Source organism: Macaca thibetana, chromosome X (genome assembly GCF_024542745.1).
Source record: "Macaca thibetana thibetana isolate TM-01 chromosome X, ASM2454274v1, whole genome shotgun sequence".
Classification (NCBI taxonomy): domain Eukaryota; kingdom Metazoa; phylum Chordata; class Mammalia; order Primates; family Cercopithecidae; genus Macaca; species Macaca thibetana.
In genome coordinates, this window is record NC_065598.1 from 971,667 (window position 1) to 993,538 (window position 21,872).

Consider the following 21,872-nt stretch of genomic DNA (forward strand, 5'->3'; position numbering starts at 1 on the left):
CTTTATTTTTGAGATGGAGTCTGGCTCTGTCGCCCAGGCTGGAGTGCAGTGGCCGGATCTCAGCTCACTGCAACCTCCGCCTCCCGGGTTTACGCCATTCTCCTGCCTCAGCCTCCCGAGTAGCTGGGACTACAGGCGCCCGCCACCTCGCCCGGCTAGTTTTTTGTATTTTTTAGTAGAGACGGGGTTTCACCATGTTGGCCAGGATGATCTCCATCTCCTGACCTCATGATCCGCCCGCCTCGGCCTCCCAAAGTGCTGGGATGACAGGCGTGAGCCACTGCGCCCGGCCCACAAATACCAGTTCTTTATCCCTCGAACTTAGAACGTTCCCTGAAAGGCACTCGTGAGCACGCTCAAGCCACGCTGGACGTCATCTGTCCGTGTCCAGGGGGCTAGACCTCAGATTGCCATGGACACCCGTTTCTATCCAATTCCTTTCCTTCAATTCCCATCTAAAACAAGCTTCAGAAGGAAAAGTGCCAAGGGTAAAGAAGGGACGTTAGAAATGAGACATATGACGTAACAATCCTTAACTTGTAGGCACCAAATAACATAGCATCAAAATACAAAAGGCAAAGATGGCTAGAACTGCAAGGAGAAAGAGGAAACCAACGACAGCTGGAGATACCGACAACACCGTCATCAGTTCGTAAGTAGCTGGATCAGCCCATGCCGTGCTGGGCTACAAAGCAGATATTTCAAGTTGAATACGCATGAGGATCAAGGCACAGTGTTTAAAGTTCAGATTCCTGGCGGGGCGCGGTGGCTCACGCCTGTAATCCCAACGCTTTGGGAGGCTGAGGCGGGCGGATCACAAGGTCAGGAGATCGAGACCATCCTGGCTAACACGGTGAAACCCCGTCTCTACTAAAAATACAAAAAATTAGTCAGGCGAGGTGACACCCGCCTGTAATCCCAGCTACTCGGGAGGCTGAGCAGGAGAATTGCTTGAACTCAAGAGGCGGAGGTTGCAGTGAGCCGAGATTGCGCCACTGTACTCCAGCTTGGGTGACAGAGCGAGACTCTGTCTCAAAAAATGAGAGAGAAATTAAGAAATGAAAGAAAGAAAAGGAGGAGGAAGGAGAGAAGGAAAGAAAGGAAGGAAGGAAGGAAGGAAGGAAGGAAGGAAGGAAGGAAGGAAGGAAGGAAGGAGGGAGAGGGAGGGAGGAAAGGAAGGAAGGAAGGAAGGAAGGAGGGAGGGAGGAAAGGAGGAAGGAAGGAAGGAAGGGAGGGGGAAGGGAGGAAAGGAAGGAAGAAGGAAGGAAAAGGAAGGAACGTAGGAAGGGAGGGGAAGGGAGGAAAGGAAGGAAGGAAGGGAGGGGTAGGGAGGGGAAGGGAGGAAAAAAAAAGGAAGGAAGGTAGGAGGGGGGAAGGAGGAAGGAAGGAAGGTAGGTAGGGAGGGGGAAGGGAGGGGAAGGAAGGTAGGTAGGGAGGAGGGAGGAAAGGAAGGAGGGAAGAAAGGAAGGTAGGTAGGGAGGCGGAAAGGGAGGAAAGGAAGAAGGAAGGAAAAAAGGAAGGTAGGTAGGGAAGGGGAAGGGAGGAAAGGAAGGAAGGAAGAGGGAGGAAAGGAGGAAGGAAGGAAGGTAGGTAGGGAGGGGGAAGGAGGAAAGGAAGGAGGAAGGAAGGAAGAAAGGAAGGTAGGTAGGGAGGCAGAAGGGAGGAAAGGAAGGAAGGAAGGAAAAAAGGAAGGTAGGTAGGGAAGGGGGGAAGGGAGGGGAAAGGAAGGAAGGAAGAGGGAAAAGGAAGGAAGGAAGGAAGGAAGGTAGGGAGGCAGAAGGGAGGAAAGGAAGAAGGAAGGAAGGAAGGAAGGAAGGGGGAGGCAGGAAAGAAGAAGGAAGGGAGGGAGGTAGGTAGGGAGGGGAAGGGAGGAAAGGAAGAAGGAAGGAAGAAAGGAAGGTAAGTAGGGAGGCGGAAGGGAGGAAAGGAAGAAGGAAGGAAGGAAGGGGGAGGCAGGAAAGAAGAAGGAAGGAAGGGAGGTAGGTAGGGAGGGGAAGGGAGGAAAGGAAGAAGGAAGGAAGAAAGGAAGGAAAGTAGGGAGGCGGAAGGGAGGAAAGGAAGAAGGAAGGAAGGAAGGGGAGGCAGGAAAGAAGAAGGAAGGAAGGGAGGGAGGGAGGTAGGGAGGGGGAAGGGAAGAAAGGAAGAAGGAAGGAAGGAAGGAAGGAAGGAAGGAGACAGAGAAAGAGAAAAGAAAGGAGAGAAAGACTTCAGATTCCTAAATCTCTTCCATAGATACCCAATTCTATAGGCCTGGGGGTGGTGCTCTCCAGCTTTCCTAGACCGTCCACGTCCAACGTATCACAAGGCAACACGCATTGAAGTTTTGCCACCTTCTCCTCTCCCATCAACGCCTAGCCCAGTCCACCAGCACGTCACAGGGGATGCCTGTTGCCACAAGTCCCCACGCTCAAAACACTGCCAGCTTACAGCCCTCTTGCTTCTCGTCCCAAAAGTCTGGAGTGGATCAGCCTCATGTGTGCGATCAGCTCCACGTCCACCTTTCCTGCATCTGTTCCGCCTCCTCCTTTCCCCGGCCACATTCACTTCTTGATCTCAGACACGCCACGTCCAGCCTTCTGCCTTGCGCACACAGCTTGCTCGAGCAGCTGTCACTGGGACTTCTCGTCCCCGTATCTACACATTTGCAAATCCCCAGGGCTGCAGAGAGCGCTGTGTCTTTTCCAGCACCATATACCAGGTGCCCAGAGCAGCGCCTGGTCCTGGCAACATTTTTTTTTTTTTTGACTTGGAGTTTCCCTCTAGTCACCCAGGCTGGAGGGCAGTGGCGCAATCTCGGCTCACTGCAACCTCCACCTCCCGGGTTCCAGCGATTCTCCTGCCTCGGAATCCCGAGTAGCTGGGATGACAGGCGCCCATCCCCATGCCCGGCTAATGTTTTGTGTTTTTAGGAGACACGGGGTGCCAGGCTGGTCTTGAACTCCTGACCTCAGGTGAACCGCCTGCCTCGGCCTCCCAAAGTGCTGAGATTACAGGCGTGAGCCACCGCGCCCGGCCCTGGCAACGTTCTTATAGCTGTGGAACAGGCAAAAGCTCAGTGCTGGGCTGGACAGACCGACACGGATGCATACACTTCTGACAGGCCCATGTTTGCAAACACTCCGTGTCTGGTCACAGGCAAGACACAGCCATTTGCTCATCTATCCGCTAGCGATATGAGCTTGGGGGTGGGACAGGCACGTGTCCAGCCCTCCAGTCCCCAAGAAGGTATGTGATTTAACTAAAGAGAGGAAGGGACTATTCCACCCTGGGTCAACCAGGCAGCGCTGACACTACTACCCGTGACCACTACGTTTGGTGGGGAAAAGAACCACCGTCTTTTAAATGTGCTTTAAAAACAGCTCCTTGGTTTTAAAAAAGATTGGTTTTCTGAATTTGGCTAAGTTTATGTTCTCAGCAAACAAATTTGATGCCTCTTAGGACCCAGGATTCTCCTCTCAGAAGGTGACTACGGTACAGCCCCGGGAGAGCTGTGTGATGTACGATCACCGAATCAGCAGGTCTAGGAAAAGTGAACGGTTTCTACTGGGTTGAGACGCACTTGGCTAGAATCAGCGGAATAACGCAGTCCAAGGCACATAAAAACACAAAAATCGTAAGTGTGAAAAATCTCAGTTCATTGGAAAAGGATTTTATTTCACCATAAAAATGCAAACTGGAATAAACACCATCTTTCCTAACGCGAACGTTACAGCTATTTTTAAGTACTTCTGAGCTTCACTTGGAGAAGCGAATGATTATAAAACTTAACAAGTTTGCAGCCTGAAATCTGTTTGAAACATTCCAAGTAAAAATAATTTAGCAAAACAGCTTCTTAAAAAAACCACACGCACTAACCTTTACTAGAAACCAAAGCTTTTTCACCACCCTTTTTTATGCGTAATTCCTTGAAGTTGTAAAAAGTGAATGTTTTGGAAGTTAAGGAGCCTCAGACCATTGGGGACCACTCCCCGCACACCGACACCTTAGAAAGAATGGCCCGTTTGGGTTTTGATCTCAAAGGACTTGTACCTTCCTCACCCGTGACTCCACGTCAGCATCACGTTTCGGCATATCCCACCCAACCTGCATTTCCCCATCAGTTAAAGTTACAAACTGGGGAGGGGGAGGGAGAAATCAGCAGGGCAACGCTTTTTCTTTTCTTTCTAGTGCCGTGTGACTCCGGTGGTCCACACCTTTGAGGACTCTCCCCTGCTGCGTCAGGTGCACCTCCTGGGCCGTGCACGCGGGGAGGTCGCCAAGCAGACACAGAGCTCCCCGCGTGGGGAGGAAGTCATGCGGCAGCTCTGCCCTTCTCACCACCGTCCGTCCGTGCGCTTTTCCTGGTTGAGAGAGGACTGGCCGTATTAAAGCTATCGGATCAAGTTTTCGAGGGCCACGTGTTTGAAACTGAAGTGCCAAGTACGCTGCGGTGAGTGAAGAAAGATGGATGTCTAAAGCGTGGTGTCTTCCTTCTTTGCCAGCGGGCTCCTTGGACGTTCTTGGCTGCGGGAGGGGCTTAGCTTTGCAGGGGGTGGACGGAGAGCGGCCAAGGAGCGGCCAGGACGCTGGAGCAGGTCCTGGTCTTTCCCGGACAGGCCATGGGGAGGCCGCGCCCGTCATTACCTGTTCCAGGTACTGCGGTGCTTGCTCGGGGACCGGGAGCGCGAGCGCTCGCTCCGGCGGCGGTGGCGGCTGTGCTTCCTGCCGGCGCTGCCCTTCCGCTCCCGGCTGCGCTCCCTCCGGTGCCTGTCTCTGCTGTGGGACCTCCGGGACCGGGCGTGGTCCGGGCTGGCGCTGCGCCGGCGGGGGCTGTCATCCTTGGAGGCGTGCTTCTTGTGGGGCCGCCGCTCCTTGCGCGGCCGCCCGTCGTCCTCCCTGCTGCCCGCCCGCCTGGCCCGGCTCCTCTCCCGCTTGTGCCGCTCATCCAGCCCGTCTCCGCCGGCCCGGCCCCGGCCCTTGCTGGGCTCCCGGTTGCACTTGTCCTGTTCCGACCGGGTGTCCTTTTTGGAGACGTTCTGCTCGCAGGCAGGGAGGCCCTTGGGCTGCTGGGTGTTGTCGGGAATGCAGGAGAGGACGCCGCCGGGGCACCTCTTCTCCGGAGAGCCGCCCTCGGGGGCCGCGCGGCAGCAGCTCTGACCCTCCCTGCACGGGGCCTCCTCGGCCACGCTGCCGTTCACGCTTTGGGGAGCGCCGTCGGCCTCCGGCTGGGCCGCGGTCTCCTTGGGGGCACCGGCGGGGAGCTGGCCCCCGAGGGGGTGCAGCGCGGCGGCGCTCACGCAGCCGGACGACACGGTCTGCAGGATGTCCAGGACCGGCTGCAGCAGGTCGGCGTGCGCCACGCCCAGCTCGTCGTGCGCGTGGGCGTCGTCCGGCTTCTTGCTCAGCAGGATGCTCAGCAGCCGCTCGCGCAGCTCCCGCTCCTTCCGCTGCAGGCCCAGCGCGCGCTCCTTCTCCTCCTCCACGCGCCGCAGCTCGGCCTCCTGCAGCCGCCGCCGCTCCTCCTGCTGCTGCAGCCGCAGCTTCTCCTCCTTCTGCTCCTGCTCCTGTAGCTTCACGGCCTGCGGGGAAGAGGAAAGCGCGGCTGAGCCCGACTCCTGAGCCCGGCCGGACACTGGGAGAGGAGCTGGGACGGTGTTTGGAGGCCCCATGGTCTGGGGATGCAGGATCAGCGGCCTGGCTGGACTCCAGCCCTGGGGCGGGGGGCGTCTCCTACTGCGAGCCAGGTCCAGCCCGTCCATCCCTCGGCTCCCTCGGCCACACCTGGGGCCATCATGCGTCGGAGTGAGAAGGAAACCCCTTGGCAAAGCGACCCGGCACAGCCCCGGGGCGGGCCTCTCGGGCAGAGCCGGGCCTTGCCGGGAGCCCCGCCACGTTGCACGCAGGGGCCTGGAGTTAGGTCACAAGCGGCCGCCGGCAGCAGGGAGCTGAAATGACGCCGCAGACACACGCCGCCTCTGCCGCCGCCGCCGCGGGGCGAGCCTGGCCTAGCCTGGGTTAGTGTCTTCAATATTCACCATGAGGTAAGGACTGGGCTGCCACATGTCTCAGCCTCTTGTCATGCTCCTTCCCGGGGACTTATCACAACTGTAATCAGACAACAGGTTATGGGGTCGCCCCGCGCTGGACTCCAGGGGGACGCAGCCCTCCTGAGGACAAGGAGCGTGCTGGGGACGTCTGTCCTGGGGAGGTCTGTCTGTCTCTGGGCCCTGGCCCCGGGCTCATGGGAGTTACCAGTCGTGCCTGCAGGAGGAGCAAGGAGGCTCTTGGTGCTGAGGGGGTCGTCAGTACCGGCGCTGGTGAGACCTGCCAGGTTCACACGGCGGAGGAGGGCCCCGGGCCCACGGCAGGCCCCCTCTGCGTGCTCGGCCCTCCACCCAGCCCACCTTGCCCCTCTGCTCTGGGCCACTGGTGAGGTCACAGCCAGGCCAGCTGACCACACACGGAGGCACGGGCCAGAGAGAGCGGCCCCCTGCACTCTCCGCCACTGCCCGGACCCAAAGGAAACAGAGAACCTCTGCCCCAGCCCCCGGGAGGCTGCCAGCCTGCTCGGGGAACCTGAATGCACCAGCTTTGCAAAAGGAAACCATCACAGCTCTGAAATCATCGGGAACGACAGACAAGTGCTACACCCTACCGGGCAGGAGCCCTCATCCTCGGCACTAAAGCTGGTTTTGTGGGTACAGCTGCGGCCAGCGGGGAAACGGCGCCGTGACACCACCCGCGTTTCAGGGGAGGGCACCGAGGGCAGCCCGGGTGCGGCTGGCGGCGGCAGAGGGAGACCCCGGGTACCTTGGCTCTGCTGAGCAGCTCGGCGATGAGCCGGATGGACTGCAGGTTCCTCTGGGCCAGCAGCAGCTTGCGCTCCTCCAGCTTGATCTTCTCCTGCAGCTGCTTCTGCTCCTCCGCCTGCAGCTTCTCCAGCTTCTTCTGATTCCGGCGCAGCTCGCGGTCCCTCTGCTTCTGCTCCCTCTTGCGAAGCTTCTCTTCTCTTTTCCTCTCTCGCTCCAGCTCTTCCAGCTCCTTCTGTTTCCTGCATGGAACACACCGGGGGTTTGTCACCGACAGCAGCTGTAGCCAACACATGATACACCACACAAGTGGCTTTTCACACAAGGGGGAAAAGGCCACAGTCGAACGATTAAGCATTTAACTCTTTATCCCAAAGTGGACCTCGGCTGACTCAAAGCAGCCCGAGAGGTGGAAGGAGTGAGCCGGGCGAGGACCTCCGTGACCTTCCAACACACCACCCTGCTAAGCGTGACCCAACCCTGAAACCACCAAGAAAACGACCAGCGGATCGACCACATCAAAAGCCACGCCCCCAGCCAGGGGAAAGACGGACGGACGGACGGTGGAAAGAGCATCAGCAACAACTCAAGAAACTGCAGAAGATCCTTGGGGTGCAGCATCTGTGGCCGCCACCGAGGAAAGGCCAGCGCCCCAATGCGGAAACAGGCACGGCAGAGGACGCAGATGGCCACCAAACCACGTAAGGCGCGTGGCTTCGGCTGGTGCATGCGTCCAGAGGACAGCACTGAGCACAAACGGCAGGGGCCCCAGGAAGCAGGTTCCAGCTGCACAGGAAAGCTTTCTAACAATCACCAGTGAAGGCCAGCATGCGCGCACACCAGGGAGGCGGCCCCGGGCACCAGGGAGGAGGAGGAGGAGGGACACGCGCCGTGCAGAGCCCTGCACCAGAGCCAAGTGGACAATCCGGCCTTGAAGACAACAGACCGCACAGATCCCCGTTCTGTGAAATTCTACAAAGGCCCCACCCACGACGGCACAAAACCGCCAGCCCGGCTGCCTGGGGCTGTGGAGAGGGCGTTGAGGGAGCAGGGCAGGAGGGGCCCTTCCCAGGGGAGGGGCACGTGGCTTCATCCGATTGCACTCAACGCCAGCACTTCTTTGGGTGACGATCACCCATGACCTCAACAAGCAGGGCGGCGACCACACACACAGCTGGACGGGGAGGGACCCCTGCCCCAGCAGCCCAGCGGTGACGAAACACAGCAAGACCTGGTAAGAGTGGCCCGGGCCGGGCACAGTGGCTCACACCTATAATCCCAGCACTTTGGGAAGCCGAGGCGGGCAGATCACAAAGATTAAGACCATCCTGGCCAACACGGTGAAACCCCGTCTCTACTAAAAATACAAAAATTAGCTGGACATAGTGACGGGCACCTGTAATCCCAGCTGCTTGGGAGGCTGAGGCAGAAGAATGAGAAGAATCGCTTGAACCCAGGAGGTGGAGCTTGCAGAGAGCCGAGATCGCACCACTGCGCTCCAGCCTGGTGACAGAGCGAGACTCCGTCTCAACAAAAAAAAAAAAAAAGAAGAAGAGTGGCCTGGAAGCCCCATGTGCAGCTCTAAGCAGCACCGAGGAACCTGAGCAGGCCTGACGGGATGACGTAGACCCGCAGAGACACCAAGGGGAGAGGAGACACCAGGGTGAGAGGAGACACCAAGGGGAGAGGAGACACCAAGGGGAGAGGAGACACCAAGGTGAGAGGAGACACCAAGGGGAGAGGAGACACCAAGGCGAGAGGAGACACAGGGATGAGGAGAAGCAGGCCGGGAGAAAAGGCGTCCCGCTCTCCACCACCCCAAGAAGGGAGCCAGGCCAGGTGCCGACGGCCAGGCAGTGATCCACACGGTCTCCGGCCGGGGTATGAAGGTCCTCAAGCAGTTCCATGTGCTGAAGGTTTAACTGTCCTGTGAGCTGTCACCGCCCCACGAGCTCAGAGGACGGCTCAGGGCAGCCCAGCACATAGCACGCCCTTAGGCGGGACTGACACCAACGCCTCAAGGCTGGGCAGCTTTCAGAGGACAGCACTCATCAAGCTCCAAGTCACCTGTGAGGGCCAAACACACACGCCTCATTTCCACCCACCAGAGAGAAACCCGGAGGCTGCCCTGGGCCTCCTCTCATGCTCAGCCTCTGAGGAATGACGGGGGGGGGCAGCAGGGGCGAGTACGGCCCTGCGTGGGGAAGGACAGCTCCACCGGCCACCCTGGAGCCCTCCCCGCCAACTCTGACGACGGGCCGGCCCTCCCCCGGGGCTCCAGCCACCCTGTCCTGCTGTGGAGAAGCTCATGGCCTGGCCCCGCGTCCCCCAAGCCCTCTGTGGTCTGGCCAGGTGGACGGGGCCTCTTCCCTGCAGAGGCCCCACTTCACTTCTCCGACGCCCATCTCTCCTCAGGGAAAGATCAAGGATGCAGCTTCTCCTCACCCCCAAGCTGCTTTCTGAAATGTTGTGGGGACTGTCCTGCAAGACTGAGAGGTCCGAGGCTCTGAGTCCCACTCCCCACTTCCAGAACGTGGACAGGCACATTCAGCCAGGCCTGGGCTGTGTCTGACCCTGGAAGAGTCCCTGTAATGTCCCAGGACGGTCTCCCACCCCGGCTGTCCCGGTCGGCCTGACAGCGGCTGACACAGGGGACCCTGACTCAACCCCACATCCGAACCGCCCTCTCCCAGGATGGCGACACAGCAGCACGTCCAGTTCTCCCAGGGTGTCTGCCTCTGTGTACTTCCTGCCTTGGGTCCTGGGGCTCCTGACGGCTGACCTGGGCCCCCCCAGCCCATTCACGGCCACTCGCTTACATGCTGCACCTGCCTCATCTAAGGAGGCCTCAGCCCACTCTCCCCCGGGGAGGCAACGGGGGCTATATAAAGAACACCAAGGGCAGGATGGCCCTGTTCCCAGGAGTTCAGTGCCGGGACTCTTGTGCAAACATCACCCGCCACACACATCAACACACTGGCACCAGCGTCACATAAAGCAGTGAGAAACGGAAACACAACGGACCAACTCGGTCCCACCGGAGGCTGTCCAGGAGGCCCCCAGTCAAGTCCAACACATCCCAGACTCGGTATCGGTGACATGAAGCGCAACAGACGTGCAGGACGCACTAAAGTCCTCGGAGGGCACAGCCTGGTGGGGGGGAGGAGGGGGGGGGGAGGAGGGGGAAGGGGGGGAAAGGGGGGAGGAGGAGGAGGGGGGGAGGGGGAGGGGGGAGGAGGAGGAGGGGGGGGGGGGGAGGAGGGGGAGGGGGGGGGGGGGAGGAGGACGGGGGAGGAGGAGGAGGAGTCCGCCTCACTAAGACAGCACAGCAGGAGGGATGGAGAAGGACAACGAGGAATCCGCCTCACGGGATTCACGGCAAGTTGTTGGTTCCCTCCTGCAATGCTAAGATGAAAAGGGCTACAAAGACTGACCTGAGGTTGTCTTTGGTACCCCAACCGCAGTGAACAACTCAGGCCATTGCTTTAAAGGCCTCTTAAGCGAAACTGGGTTTTTATCCTATGGTTTTTTGTTTTGTTTTAAATCTGGCCATCACCATCAACCCTCTACTTCATTTTGTAAACGTAGCCTCAACCTAAACGCAAACTTGCAAACGGCTAAGGCATTCTGCTTGTTTCAGTGGGATATGTGAACAGCGTGTGGAGGGAGAAGAGGTGGCGTGGCCCTTCGGGAAAGGCGTGGTCCTGGGAACCGACAGAGATCACGTCAGACCATGATGTACGACAGGAAAACGAACAGAAACACGCATATTCTGCTGCGTCTCAAACAGCCACTCACGCAGGTCCTCACGTGCACAGCTGCGCACCCACAGGCATGCACACACACCCATACGTGCACACACACAAGTACACACACAGGGTCACAGGCACACAAGCATGCACATAGGCATATGTGTGCTGTGTGCACAGATGCAGAGGAGCACACACACGAGGGCACACATGCGTACATACGCACAGGTACACACATGCACACAGGTACGAGAGCTCACAGGAACGCATGCACACACACATAGACACATGTGTGCACACATGCAAAGGCACACACCGGGGCAAACATGCGTACATACACAGGTACGCACACAAGCTCACAGGCATGCATGCACACACAGGCACGTGTGCAGACACAGAGGCGCACACACGTGGGCACACATGCACACATATGCACACAGGTACACACACGAGCTCACACAACACACACAGGCACGTGTGCACAGATGCAGAGGCACACACACGTGGGCACACATGCGTACATATGCACACAGGTACACACACGAGCTCACACACATGCACACACACAGGCACATGGGCACAGATGCAGAGGCACACACATGGCACACATGCGTACATATGCACACAGGTACACACACGAGCTCACACACATGCACACACACAGGCACGTGTGCACAGATGCAGAGGCACACACGCGTACATATGCACACAGGTACACACACGAGCTCACACACATGCACACACACAGGCACATGTGCACAGATGCAGAGGCACACACATGGCACACACGCGTACATATGCACACAGGTACACACACGAGCTCACACACATGCACACACACACAGGCACATGGGCACAGATGCAGAGGCACACACATGGCACACATGCATACATATGCACACAGGTACACACACGTGCACACAGGTACACAGGAGCTTACAGGCACATGTGCACAGATGCAGAGGCACACCCACATGGGCACACATGCACAAAGGTACACATACGAGCTCACAGACACATGCACACACACGTGGGCACACGTGGGCACAGACGCACAGAGAGGCACACATGCACGCAGGCACTCACAGGCACGCATGCACACACACAGGCACAGGTGCACAGACGCACAGGCACACACACGGGCACACATACGTACATACAAAGCACACACACCGGTTCACAGGCACACATGCCTCCACGCACACAGGTACACACAAGCTCACAAGCACGCACACACCCACACAGGAATACACGCATACACACGCACACGAGTCTGCGCACACTCCCAGGTGCCGGACACCAGCGCCGAGGGCCCCTCCCGCAGAAGGTACCTTTCCTCCGCTCGCTGCCTCTCCTCCGCTTCCTTCTCTCTGCGCTTCTGTTCTTCTCTTTGCTGCTCCAGTTCCTGAAGCTTCTGCCTCTCCAGCTGCCGCTTCTTAATTGACGCATCACTCAGGTGTTTGGTCGAATCAAAAGAAACCTTTAAAAGCAAAAAACAGTGTGAGACGGCCTTCCCCCGAAGCCCCCCAGACACACGGCCAGGCGCCCTCTCCCTCTCCCGGGCCACAGGGCCAAGTCCTCAGAGCCTGAGCTCCCGCTCACCACTCACGTCCGGTGCAGACCCAGACAGTGGGGCCCAGAAGCCAAACCACTCCCTCCAAGTCACCATCAGTAGCTCAAGACTTAGCTCATCCCACAGAGTTACAAGGAACACCAACTACCCCTCGCCACTTACTGGACACAAGTGACGCGCCACCGCGGCAAGACACGGTTCCCCTTCCGCTACCCGGCTCCACCATCTCCTGTGGCCAGAGCCACCCCGGGGCCTCCTGCCCACGCCCACGGGGCACATCTTAAGGCCACAAAACCTCCTCCAGGAGGCTGGTTCATTTGTCACCGCGAAGCCAACACGGGTCGAAATGCATGAGGCAAGGCCGGGCACGGTGGCTCACGCCTGTCATCCCAGTACTTTGGGAGGCCCAGGCGGGCAGATCACGAAGTCGGGAGTTCGAGACCGGCCTGGCCAATACGGCGAAACCCTGTCTCTACTAAAAATATAAAAATTAGCCAGACGTGGTGGCACGTGCCTGTAGTCCCAGCTACTCGGGAGGCTGAGGCAGGAGAATCGTTCGGACCCAGGAGGCGGAGGTTGCAGTGAGCAGAGATCGTGCCGCTGCACTCCAGCCTGGGCGACAGATCGATACTCTGTCTCAAAAACAAACAAACAGCGCATGAGGCTTAAGGGAACGTTAATCCCTAGTTTCAAGGAGCATTCTGGGAAGGCCAGGTTCTCTTGGTTCTGATACGGTTCAAATCCCTGTCACAGTTCCTGAGGGTCCAACCCTCACCTACTAGACATCTTCCTTCAGATACCGAATTTCCAAAACCACAGCACGGACCCCCTACTCGACCTCACGCCTGTGTCCCTGAAATTCGACGGGAACGGGGCTGTTGCTGTCGTTTTACTCAGGGGAGGTCCCCACAGCCTAAGCGGTGTGGCTGGGAGCGATCTACTGACCCTGCTGGAAGGAAGCCGCCCGAGGGAGGAAGCGCGTGGGTCTCGGCGCCCAGGGCTCACCTTGATGTTGCAGGCCACGGCCTTGCCGTCCTCGCCCTTGTACATGAGTTTCATCCCGCGCAGGGCGCTCATGGCCTGGATGAAGCCCACGTACTCGCGGTACTGCACGTAGGCCTCGAAGTTCAAGTGCCCCCCGAAACTGAAGGTGTGGAAGTTGCGGCCCGTCATCTCCTCCCGGTAGGGGTCCAGCATGGGGATGTCCACATTCCGGATCTCCCCGAACTTCTCAAACACCTTGACCAGGACGTCCTCGCTGGGCTTCTCGGAGCCCGACTCCTTCAGGGCGAACCACTTGCAGGGCAGCCCCTCCAGGTGGATGGTGTCCGGCCGCTCCCCCGGCAGGGTCTCGTTCATGTCCTTGGCGTCGCGGAAGAAGGAGTCCCAGTCATGGCGGGTGGGGAAGTCGATCTTGAACTCGGCCGCGCGCACCTTCAGGATGTCGGAGAAGCCGCTGAGCTTGATGGTCTTGCCGTCCAGGCAGGCCAGGAAAGACTTGACCAGGCTCTTGTTCTCCACCTCCCCCTCGAAGCGGATGAAGTCCATGGTGCTCTTGGAAATACGCAGCGTGGAGAACTGGTGGTTGTGCACCATGCCCTTCAGCCTCTCCATCACCTCCCAGTTGGAGATGGACTTCCCCGGCTGCTTCAGCTGCGGGAGCGCCACGCTGATGGTCATCTTGGTGATGGGCTTCAGGTACAAGCCGTACGCGGGGCAGAGCTCCACGGCCTCAGACGTGTCGTGCACGATGGTAGCCGCTGCCATAGCCTCCGGGACCTTGGGCCTGAAACAGAAGATGCAGACGGTCAGCGTCGGCCCCACCGGCTCCCCCACCAAGGAGGAGGGGCCGCAGCAGCCGGCACTCTGGGATTCGGAGAAGAGCAACGGCAGTGTCTCTCTGCCGTGCCAGAGACCGGTTTCTCCTTTGTTAAAAGCCATCTCGACGGAGTTTTTTACTCTTTAAAATCATTAAGAGTACACTAAAGGGGAAAAAGCTGAGCTGATAAAGAACAGGTTAGTGTCGAAGCCTCGGCCAGCACTGCCCAACACCCTACATCCAGCACCCAGCAGCTCCCAAGGCCTGCAGAATAGGAAGCTGAGCGCGACCAGACCCCTCATGCAGGTCAAGTAGGGACGGGGAAGCTACAAACGCCTAGCTCCACGGGAAGGTGCAGAAAGACACTGGCGGGAAGGGAAGGGGCCAGGGAGAGCACAGCTGCAGGCATCTGGAAGGGCGCTGTGGAGGGGGCGGCGGCCCTGTACTTGCACTGATAAAACAGGAAGTCTCCGGCTACAAAAACAATCCAGAACCATGAACCCTAGTAATCTCCACGAAGGCCAGACGTATCCCAGCTTTAACCCACTCAAAGCCAGAAAGTACAAGGAACTTTCCAAAAGCTGGGGGCCAGAGTCCCCCATCTGTGCCTTCTTCCTCCACCCACCCACCTTCTTTAACCCACACCTGTTCCCTACGGAGCTGACGGGCAGCCACTTCCTGACGGCCAGCTCCAAGCAGAGGAAGCTTCACTCACAGAAACCTGAACATCCCAGGTGACCGCCTCTGGCCCGGCCGCCCACCACATCCACCTGGAGGCCTCCTGCCAGGCCCAGGACACGGCCTCCTCGCCCAAGCCCGAGGTGGGAGGCGCGAAAGAGGGAGGGAGGGTAGAAAAGCTACCAGAAAAGGTCAGTGGGGCACAAGGGAGGGGCTCCAGCCTGGGCAGAGACCAGGGAACCCTCCCCCTAGAACCCAGGCGGCCCCAGCAATTGCACCACCGAGGAACCCTCCCCACGGTGGCCTCCAGCGCCCCCCGACCACCCCGGTACACCTGGCTGCCCAACCCCCAGTACCCGGCACTGCCCCTGGTCTTCCCACCTACCGCAGCCCCCCAGCATAGCCTCGGGCTGCCCCTGGCACCCCCGGAAAGGCCCCACGCATTCTCAGGCCCTCGGCCACTCGGTACCCCCCGCCCCTCGGTCACCGCACTCCTGGATGAGCCCCAAAGCCCCCGCCTCCGAAACCCCCGGACAGCCCTTGGCTTCCCAGTGTAGACCTGGGAGCGACCGCAGCGCCACGTCCGCTCGCCGAACCCTGGGGACCCCCCAACCGGTCCCCCGAGCTCCCAGCCCTCCGAGACCGCTCCAGGCCTCAGCTCCCTCGGTGGAGTCCCCGGAACCGCTCCAGCCCCCACCCCTACTTCCCGGGACCCCCGGACCCAGACCGCAGACCTCCCCAGCCCCCGGTTCCCCCGTACGGCCCCCGGCGCTCTCAGCCCCCCGAGGCCACCCCACGCCCCCCAACCCCAGCCCGTCCTCTCCGAGACCCCCAGGCCCCGCCCCCAGGCCCCAGCCCCGCCTCCCAAGCCCCGGCCCCCCCGGGCCCAGCCCCCACCCCTACTTCCCGGGACCCCCGGACCCAGACCGCAGACCTCCCCAGCCCCCGGTTCCCCCGTACGGCCCCCGGCGCTCTCAGCCCCCCGAGCCCACCCCACGCCCCCCAACCCCAGCCCCCTCCCCTCCGAGACCCCAGGCCCCGCCCCCAGGCCCCAGCCCCGCCTCCCAAGCCCCGGCCCCCCGGGCCCAGCCCCCACCCCTACTTCCCGGGACCCCCGGACCCCGACCGCAGACCTCCCCAGCCCCCTGGTTCCCCCGTACGGCCCCCGGCGCTCTCAGACCCCGAGGCCACCCCACGCCCCCCAACCCCAGCCCGTCCCCTCCGAGACCCCAGGCCCCGCCCCCAGGCCCCAGCCCCGCCTCCCAAGCCCCGGCCCCCCGGGCCCAGCCCCCACCCCTACTTCCCGGGACCCCCGGACCCCGACCGCAGACCTCCCCAGCCCCCGGTTCCCCCGTACGGCCCCCGGCGCTCTCAGCCCCCCGAGCCCACCCCACGCCCCCCAACCCCAGCCCGTCCCCTCCGAGACCCCAGGCCCCGCCCCCCAGGCCCCAGCCCCGCCTCCCAAGCCCCGGCTCCCCGGGCCCGGTCCGACCAGCGAAGCGTTCGCCAGGCCCGGGGGCGGCACTCACCTGCGCGGGGCTCCGCCTGCGTCCCAGGCCGCCGCCGCCGCTGGCCCAAGCTCCCGCCGTCCCCCGACGACCCCCGGACAGGCGCGGCCTCACCACCCGGCACCGCCACCGTCCCCTGGAGGCGCCTCCAACGCCGCCACCGCCGTCGCCGCCCGCCCTCTGTGACGCATTTCCGTTTCCGGCGCGAGGGCTCGCGGAAGCGGCCGCGCGGCGACACCGGGTTTCTCCTCCTGGTCCTGGCCCCGCCCTGGAAGGCGGGACTTCCGGGAGCCCGGCCTTTTGCACTGCGCGTGCGCCAGGCCAGTTTCCCCCCCCCCCCCCCCCATGCGGCCACCTGCTTGCGGGTAACCAGGGGACGTCCCTCGGCCAGGGTCTGCGGCCATCGCCCTTCAGCCAAACAGGAAGGGGGGTCGGTGTGGGGTCTAAATTCCAATTATAGAGTCAAATATCTATACTAAAATTCTGAAATATAATAATATATTTATATTATATAAATATAATCCTGTAACGGGATTCTATACTATACTTACAAATTGTGTGTAATATACTTGAATAATATAATTTATGTATAACTTAGATATCATATTCTATGACGTAATTATAGAATTACATATTATACATTGCTAGTTAATTATTAATTGAATTGTTAATTATTAATTGTATTATTATTAACGCATACCATTACATAATGTAATTATGAAATAATAAATGACAACTTTCAATGGTATTATGAAATTAAGATAATTTGTATTGTGATTATGAAACAAATGATAATTTGTAATTATAAAATAATGTATGTAATTATGAAATAAATAATTTATCATGTAATTTAAAAATAAATGATAATCTAATGTAATTATGAAATAAATGCTAATGTATAATATAATCGTAAAATTAATTTATGTCATTATGAAATAATGATAATCTATACTGTAATTATGAAATAACTGACAATATTTAATGTAATTATGAAATGATTTATAATGTAATTATGAAATAATAAATGACAATTTATGATGTAACTATAAAATAATAAATGAGGCCAAGTGCGGTGGCTCACGCCTGTAATCCCAGCACTTTGGGAGGCCAAGGTGGGCAGATCACAAGGTCAAGAGTTCAAGACCAGCCTGGGGCCAGGCATGGTGGCTCACGCCTGTAATCCCAGCACTTTGGGAGGCCGAGACGGGCGAATGATGAGGTCAGGAGATGGAGACCATCCTGGCTAACATGGCGAAACCCTATCTCCACTAAAAATACAAAAAAAAAAAATTAGTAGGGGGGGTGGTGGGCACCTATAGTCCCAGCTACTAGGGAGGCTGAGGCAGGAGAATGGCATGAACCCGGGAGGTGGAGCTTGCAGTGAGCCGAGATCGCAGCACTGCACTCCAGCCTGGGCAACAGAGCAAGACTCTGTCTCAAAAAAAAAAACAAAAGACCAGCCTGGGCAGCATGGTGAAACCTCGTCTCTATTAAAAAGACAAAAAACTAGCCAGGTATGGAAGTGGGTGCCTGTAGTCCGAGCTACTCAGGAGGCTGAGGCAGGAGAATCACTTGAACCCGGGAGGCGGAGGTTGCAGTGAGCCGAGATCACGCCACTGCACTCCAGCCTGGGTGACAAGAGCGAGACTCTGTCTCCAGTAAATAAATAATGATAATTTATAACGCATTATTCATTTATTTATTATAATTTGTTGTTTATTAAGTATGCCAGGCTCCATGTGAGAAGTACGTGTTTCTGATGTCCGAAATATGCCACAGGTCCCCAAAGTGGAAATCCAGGGTCAGAGCATCACAACAGGAATCTTGCATTTCTCAATGTCAGCAGGTGACAAAGGAGAAAGCGAACGCACCAGGGGCCCCGGGAAGGGGTACCGTTCTGTGAACCCAGGCAGGCTTCAGAGGGACCAGGCTGTGTGAGAGGGTTGCTATACCTTCCGTGTTTCTGTCCTTCTAAGACTCAAGTGCAAACTCAGTTCCCGTGTAGCAGGACGAGCCGCAGACAAAACTCCTCAGACACTGGATTAAAGAAGGAAGAGGTTTTATTATTCGGCCGGGAGCGTCGGCAGACTCGAGTCTTAAGAGCCGAGCTCCCCGAAGACGGAGTTCCCGGGCCTTTGAAGGGCTTACAACTCGAAGGGGTTCCACGTGAAAGGGTGGTGATAGATGGAGAGCACATGTGGTTCGAGTGGGGGGTTAATCTTTTAACCTCAGGCCTGGTCATCCGTGGCACCCGGCTGGTCTTGCCACTAACTTCATTCCTGTTGTTTTTCAGCTTTTACTTCCTCCTCCTCTTCAGAGGCAGGAGACAGTAAGAGAAATGGCTTCTGTCCTCACCCACTGCAAGAATATTAGAGGGTGGGGTTTTTAGGAGGTGGTTAGGTCATGAGTGGGATTTGTGCTCTTAGAAGACAGGCCCCACAGGGCTCCCTCGCCCTTTCCACCATGTGAGGACACAGCCAGAAGGAACCATCAGTGAACCAGGAAGCAGGTCCTCACCAGGCCCTGAACCTCCCACTCATCGATCTTGGACTCAGCCTCCAGGACCGTACGGTGGCTCATGCCTGTCATCCCAGCACTTTGGGAGGCTGAGGCGGGTGGATCACCTGGGGTCAGCAGTTTGAGACCAGCGTGGCCAACATGGTGAAACCCTGTCTGTCTTCAGTAAAAATACAAAAAATTAGCCGGGCATGGTGGCGGGCGCCTGTAGTTCCAGCTACTGAGGGAGGCTGAGGCAGGAGAACGGTTTGAACCCGGGAGGTGGAGGTTGCAGTGAGCTGAGGTTGCGCCATTGCACTCCAGCCTGGGTGACAAGGCAAGACTCCATCTCAAAAGAAGGGGAGGGGAGGGGAGGGGAGGAGGGGACGGGAGGAAAGAAGGGAGGGAAGGAAGGGAGGGAAGAGGAGGGGAAGGGAGGGAAGGGGAGGGGAAGGGAAGGAAGGGCAGGGGAAGGGAGGGAAGGGGAGGGAAAGGGAAGGAAGGGGAGGGCAAGGGAGGGGAGGGGAGTGGAGGAGGGGACGGGAGAAAAGAAGGGAGAGGAAAGAAGGCAAGGGGAGGGGAGGGGAGTAGAGGAGAGGACGGGAGAAAAGAAGGGAGAAGAAGGGAGGGAAGTGGAGGGGAAGGGAAGGAAGGGGAGGGGAAGGGAGGGGAGGGCAGGGAAGTGGAGGAGGGGACGGGAGAAAAGAAGGGAAGGGGAGGTGAGGGGAAAGGAGGGGAGGGGAGGGGAGTGGAGGAGGGGATGGGAGGAAAGAAGGGAAGGGGAGGGGAGGGGAAAGGAGGGGAGGGGAGTGGAGGAGGGGACGGGAGGAAAGAAGGGGAGGGGAGGGGAGGGATGGGAGGAGGGGACGGGAGGAAAGGAGGGGAGGGGAGGGGAAGGGAGGGGGGGGGAAGGGAGGGGAGGGGAGGGGAGGGGATGGGAGGAGGGGACGGGAGGAAAGGAGGGGAGGGGAGGGGAAGGGAGGGGAGGGGAGTGGAGGAGGGGATGGGAGGAAAGAAGGGGAGGGGATGGGAGGAAAGAAGGGAAGGGGAGGGGAAGGGAGGGGAGGGGAGGAAAGAAGAGGGCTTGTGGGTATTTGGGGGTCATTTGCATTGTGTGAGCCATGATGTCCCTAAAGGCTAATATTAATATGATTATGAGTCTCAACTTGACCAAACACACCAGGGTGCCCAGGACGGGGACCATTCTGTGAACCCAAGCAGGCTTCTCAGTGAGACACACCCCTTTGCTGCCTTCATGTACAGCCTCCTTCTTCTTAGGGACACGAAAGCGTTTGGGGTTCTCTTTAAAATTCTTCTCGCAGCTGCTGCTTTCCATACCATTGGTGTGTGCTTCCCCGGGGAGCTTTGCCACTCAGCTAATAGCTCCCTGAAGGTATTTCACAAAGCGAATTCAGAAGGAGATCGTCACTCCTTCAGAACCAGCAAGCACCAAAGGATGATTATCGTAATTTGGAAAACGTTAAAGGAAAATGCTTGGCCTCCTAAGCCTGGACAGTGTAGTGAGACCCCACTTGTAAAACATTTTGGAGCAAAACATCCCCCTCTCCTGAATGTACCCCAGAAATAAAAAAACAAAGTTCTCTGGTATCTGCAGCTGTAATTCTTTGTCATAGGGAGATAGCCATGATTTCTTCCTGTGTACCCAGTCTGTATAATTTCCCCGAATTGAGCATGAAAGGCAAATAAAAATAGTCTGAGATATCAGTCCCATGATGCTATGGCAAAGGTGCCAGCACTTTCCAGATGCAGTTAAGGTCTCTAGTCAACTGACTTCCAGATAATCAAACAGGAGCGTATTCTAGGTGGACCTGACCTAATCAGGTGAGTACTTTAAAAGAAGGTCTGGGGCCGGGCGCGGTGGCTCACGCCTGTAATCCCAGCACTTTGGGAGGCCGAGGCAGGCGGATCACGAGGTCAGGAGATGGAGACCATCCTGGCTAACACGGTGAAACCCCGTCACTACTAAAAATACAAAAATTAGCCGGGCGTGGTGGCGGGCGCCTGTAGTCCCAGCTACTCAGGAGGCCGAGGCAGGAGAATCGCTTGAACCCAGGAGGCGGAGGTTGCAGTGAGCCGAGATCACCCCATTGCACTCCAGCCTGGGCGACAGAGCAAGACTCCGTCTCAAAAAAAAAAAAAAAAAAGAAAAGAAAAGAAAACGTCTGGATTGTCTCATGCATGTAATACCGGCACTTTTGGAGGCTAACATAGAAAAAGCCCAAGAGTTCAAGACCAGCCTGGACAACATAGTGAGACCCCACTTCTAAAAAAAAATTTAAAACTAGCCAGGCATGGTGGCATGTGCCTGTGGTCCCAGCTACTTGGGAGGCTGAGGTGGGAAGATTACTTGAGCCCAGGAGTTTAAGGCTGCAGTGAGCTGTGATCACACCATTGCACTGTAGACTGGGTGACAGAGGTAGACTCTGTCTCTAAAAAGATGAAAAGTAAAACTAGGCTGGGCACGGGGGCTCACCCCTCTAATCCCAACAATTTGGGAGGCCGAGGTGGGTGGATCACCTGAGGTCATGAGTTCGAGACCAGCCTGGTCAACGTGATGAAACCCCATCTCTACTAAAAATGCAAAAATTAGTCCTGCGTGGTGCTACCATACTGGCCTAATTTTTGTAATTTTAGTAGAGACGGGGTTTCACCATGTTGGCCGGGATGGTCTCGATTTCTTGACCCTCGTGATCCACCGGCCTCAACCTCCCAAAGTGCTGGGGTTACAGACTTGAGCCACCGCACCCAACCTCTTCTCCTCTTCTCATGAGGACACCTGTCCTATTAATTATGGGCACACCCTATAAGATACACTGTGACTGTATATTTCTCAACAGACAGCCTCAGGCTACATGGCTCATGCCTGGAAGATCAAACGTTGGCCGTGATGAAAGATGGGACCTGAGTGGATATCCCTCCTCCAGTTTGTGGGTAAGTGACTCAACCACTCTGAACCTCTGTTTCTTCTTCCTTTAGACGGAGAGAGAGTGTTTGCACAGTTGCAATGTCCAGAAGCATAGGTCAGACGATGGATGGACGATGAGTTTGGGTCGAGAGAGCAGAACGGAGTCAGGTGTGACTGCTGGGATCCACAGAGAACAAACAATGGAGATACATACTGGACAGGAAGCGCTGGGCGTGGTGGCTCACGCGTACAATGCAATCACTTTGGTAGGGCGAGGCGGGTGGATCACGTGAGGTCAGCAGTTCGAGACCAGCCTGGGCAACATAGCAAAAGCT

At 57.7% G+C, this 21,872-nt stretch overlaps 1 protein-coding gene across 1 annotated transcript; it reads right to left on the minus strand.

Annotated features, from left to right (window-relative positions):
- Nucleotides 1-3,631: 3,631 nt before the first annotated feature.
- Nucleotides 3,632-16,322, minus strand: LOC126946847 (A-kinase anchor protein 17A). Its single transcript, XM_050777534.1, has 5 exons — nucleotides 16,137-16,322; nucleotides 13,116-13,896; nucleotides 11,869-12,017; nucleotides 6,790-7,030; nucleotides 3,632-5,558 (listed from the first exon to the last, which is right to left on the minus strand). The coding sequence occupies exons 2-5, from the start codon at nucleotides 13,875-13,877 to the stop codon at nucleotides 4,620-4,622; spliced, it is 2,091 nt and encodes a 696-aa protein (XP_050633491.1). The 5' UTR covers nucleotides 13,878-13,896; nucleotides 16,137-16,322; the 3' UTR covers nucleotides 3,632-4,619.
- Between the last annotated feature and the right edge of the window lie 5,550 nt (nucleotides 16,323-21,872).

Bases quoted from the DNA above. Each gene is read 5' to 3' on its own strand.
- LOC126946847 (XM_050777534.1), bottom strand. From the start codon at position 13,877: ATGGCAGCGGCTACCATCGTGCACGACACGTCTGAGGCCGTGGAGCTC. The intron at 12,018-13,115 runs GTGAGCCCTGGG...TTGCTTTTAAAG, and splicing joins CCGTGGCCTGCAACATCAAG to GTTTCTTTTGATTCGACCAA. The intron at 5,559-6,789 runs GTACCCGGGGTC...TCTTCCCCGCAG, and splicing joins AGCTGCTCAGCAGAGCCAAG to GCCGTGAAGCTACAGGAGCA.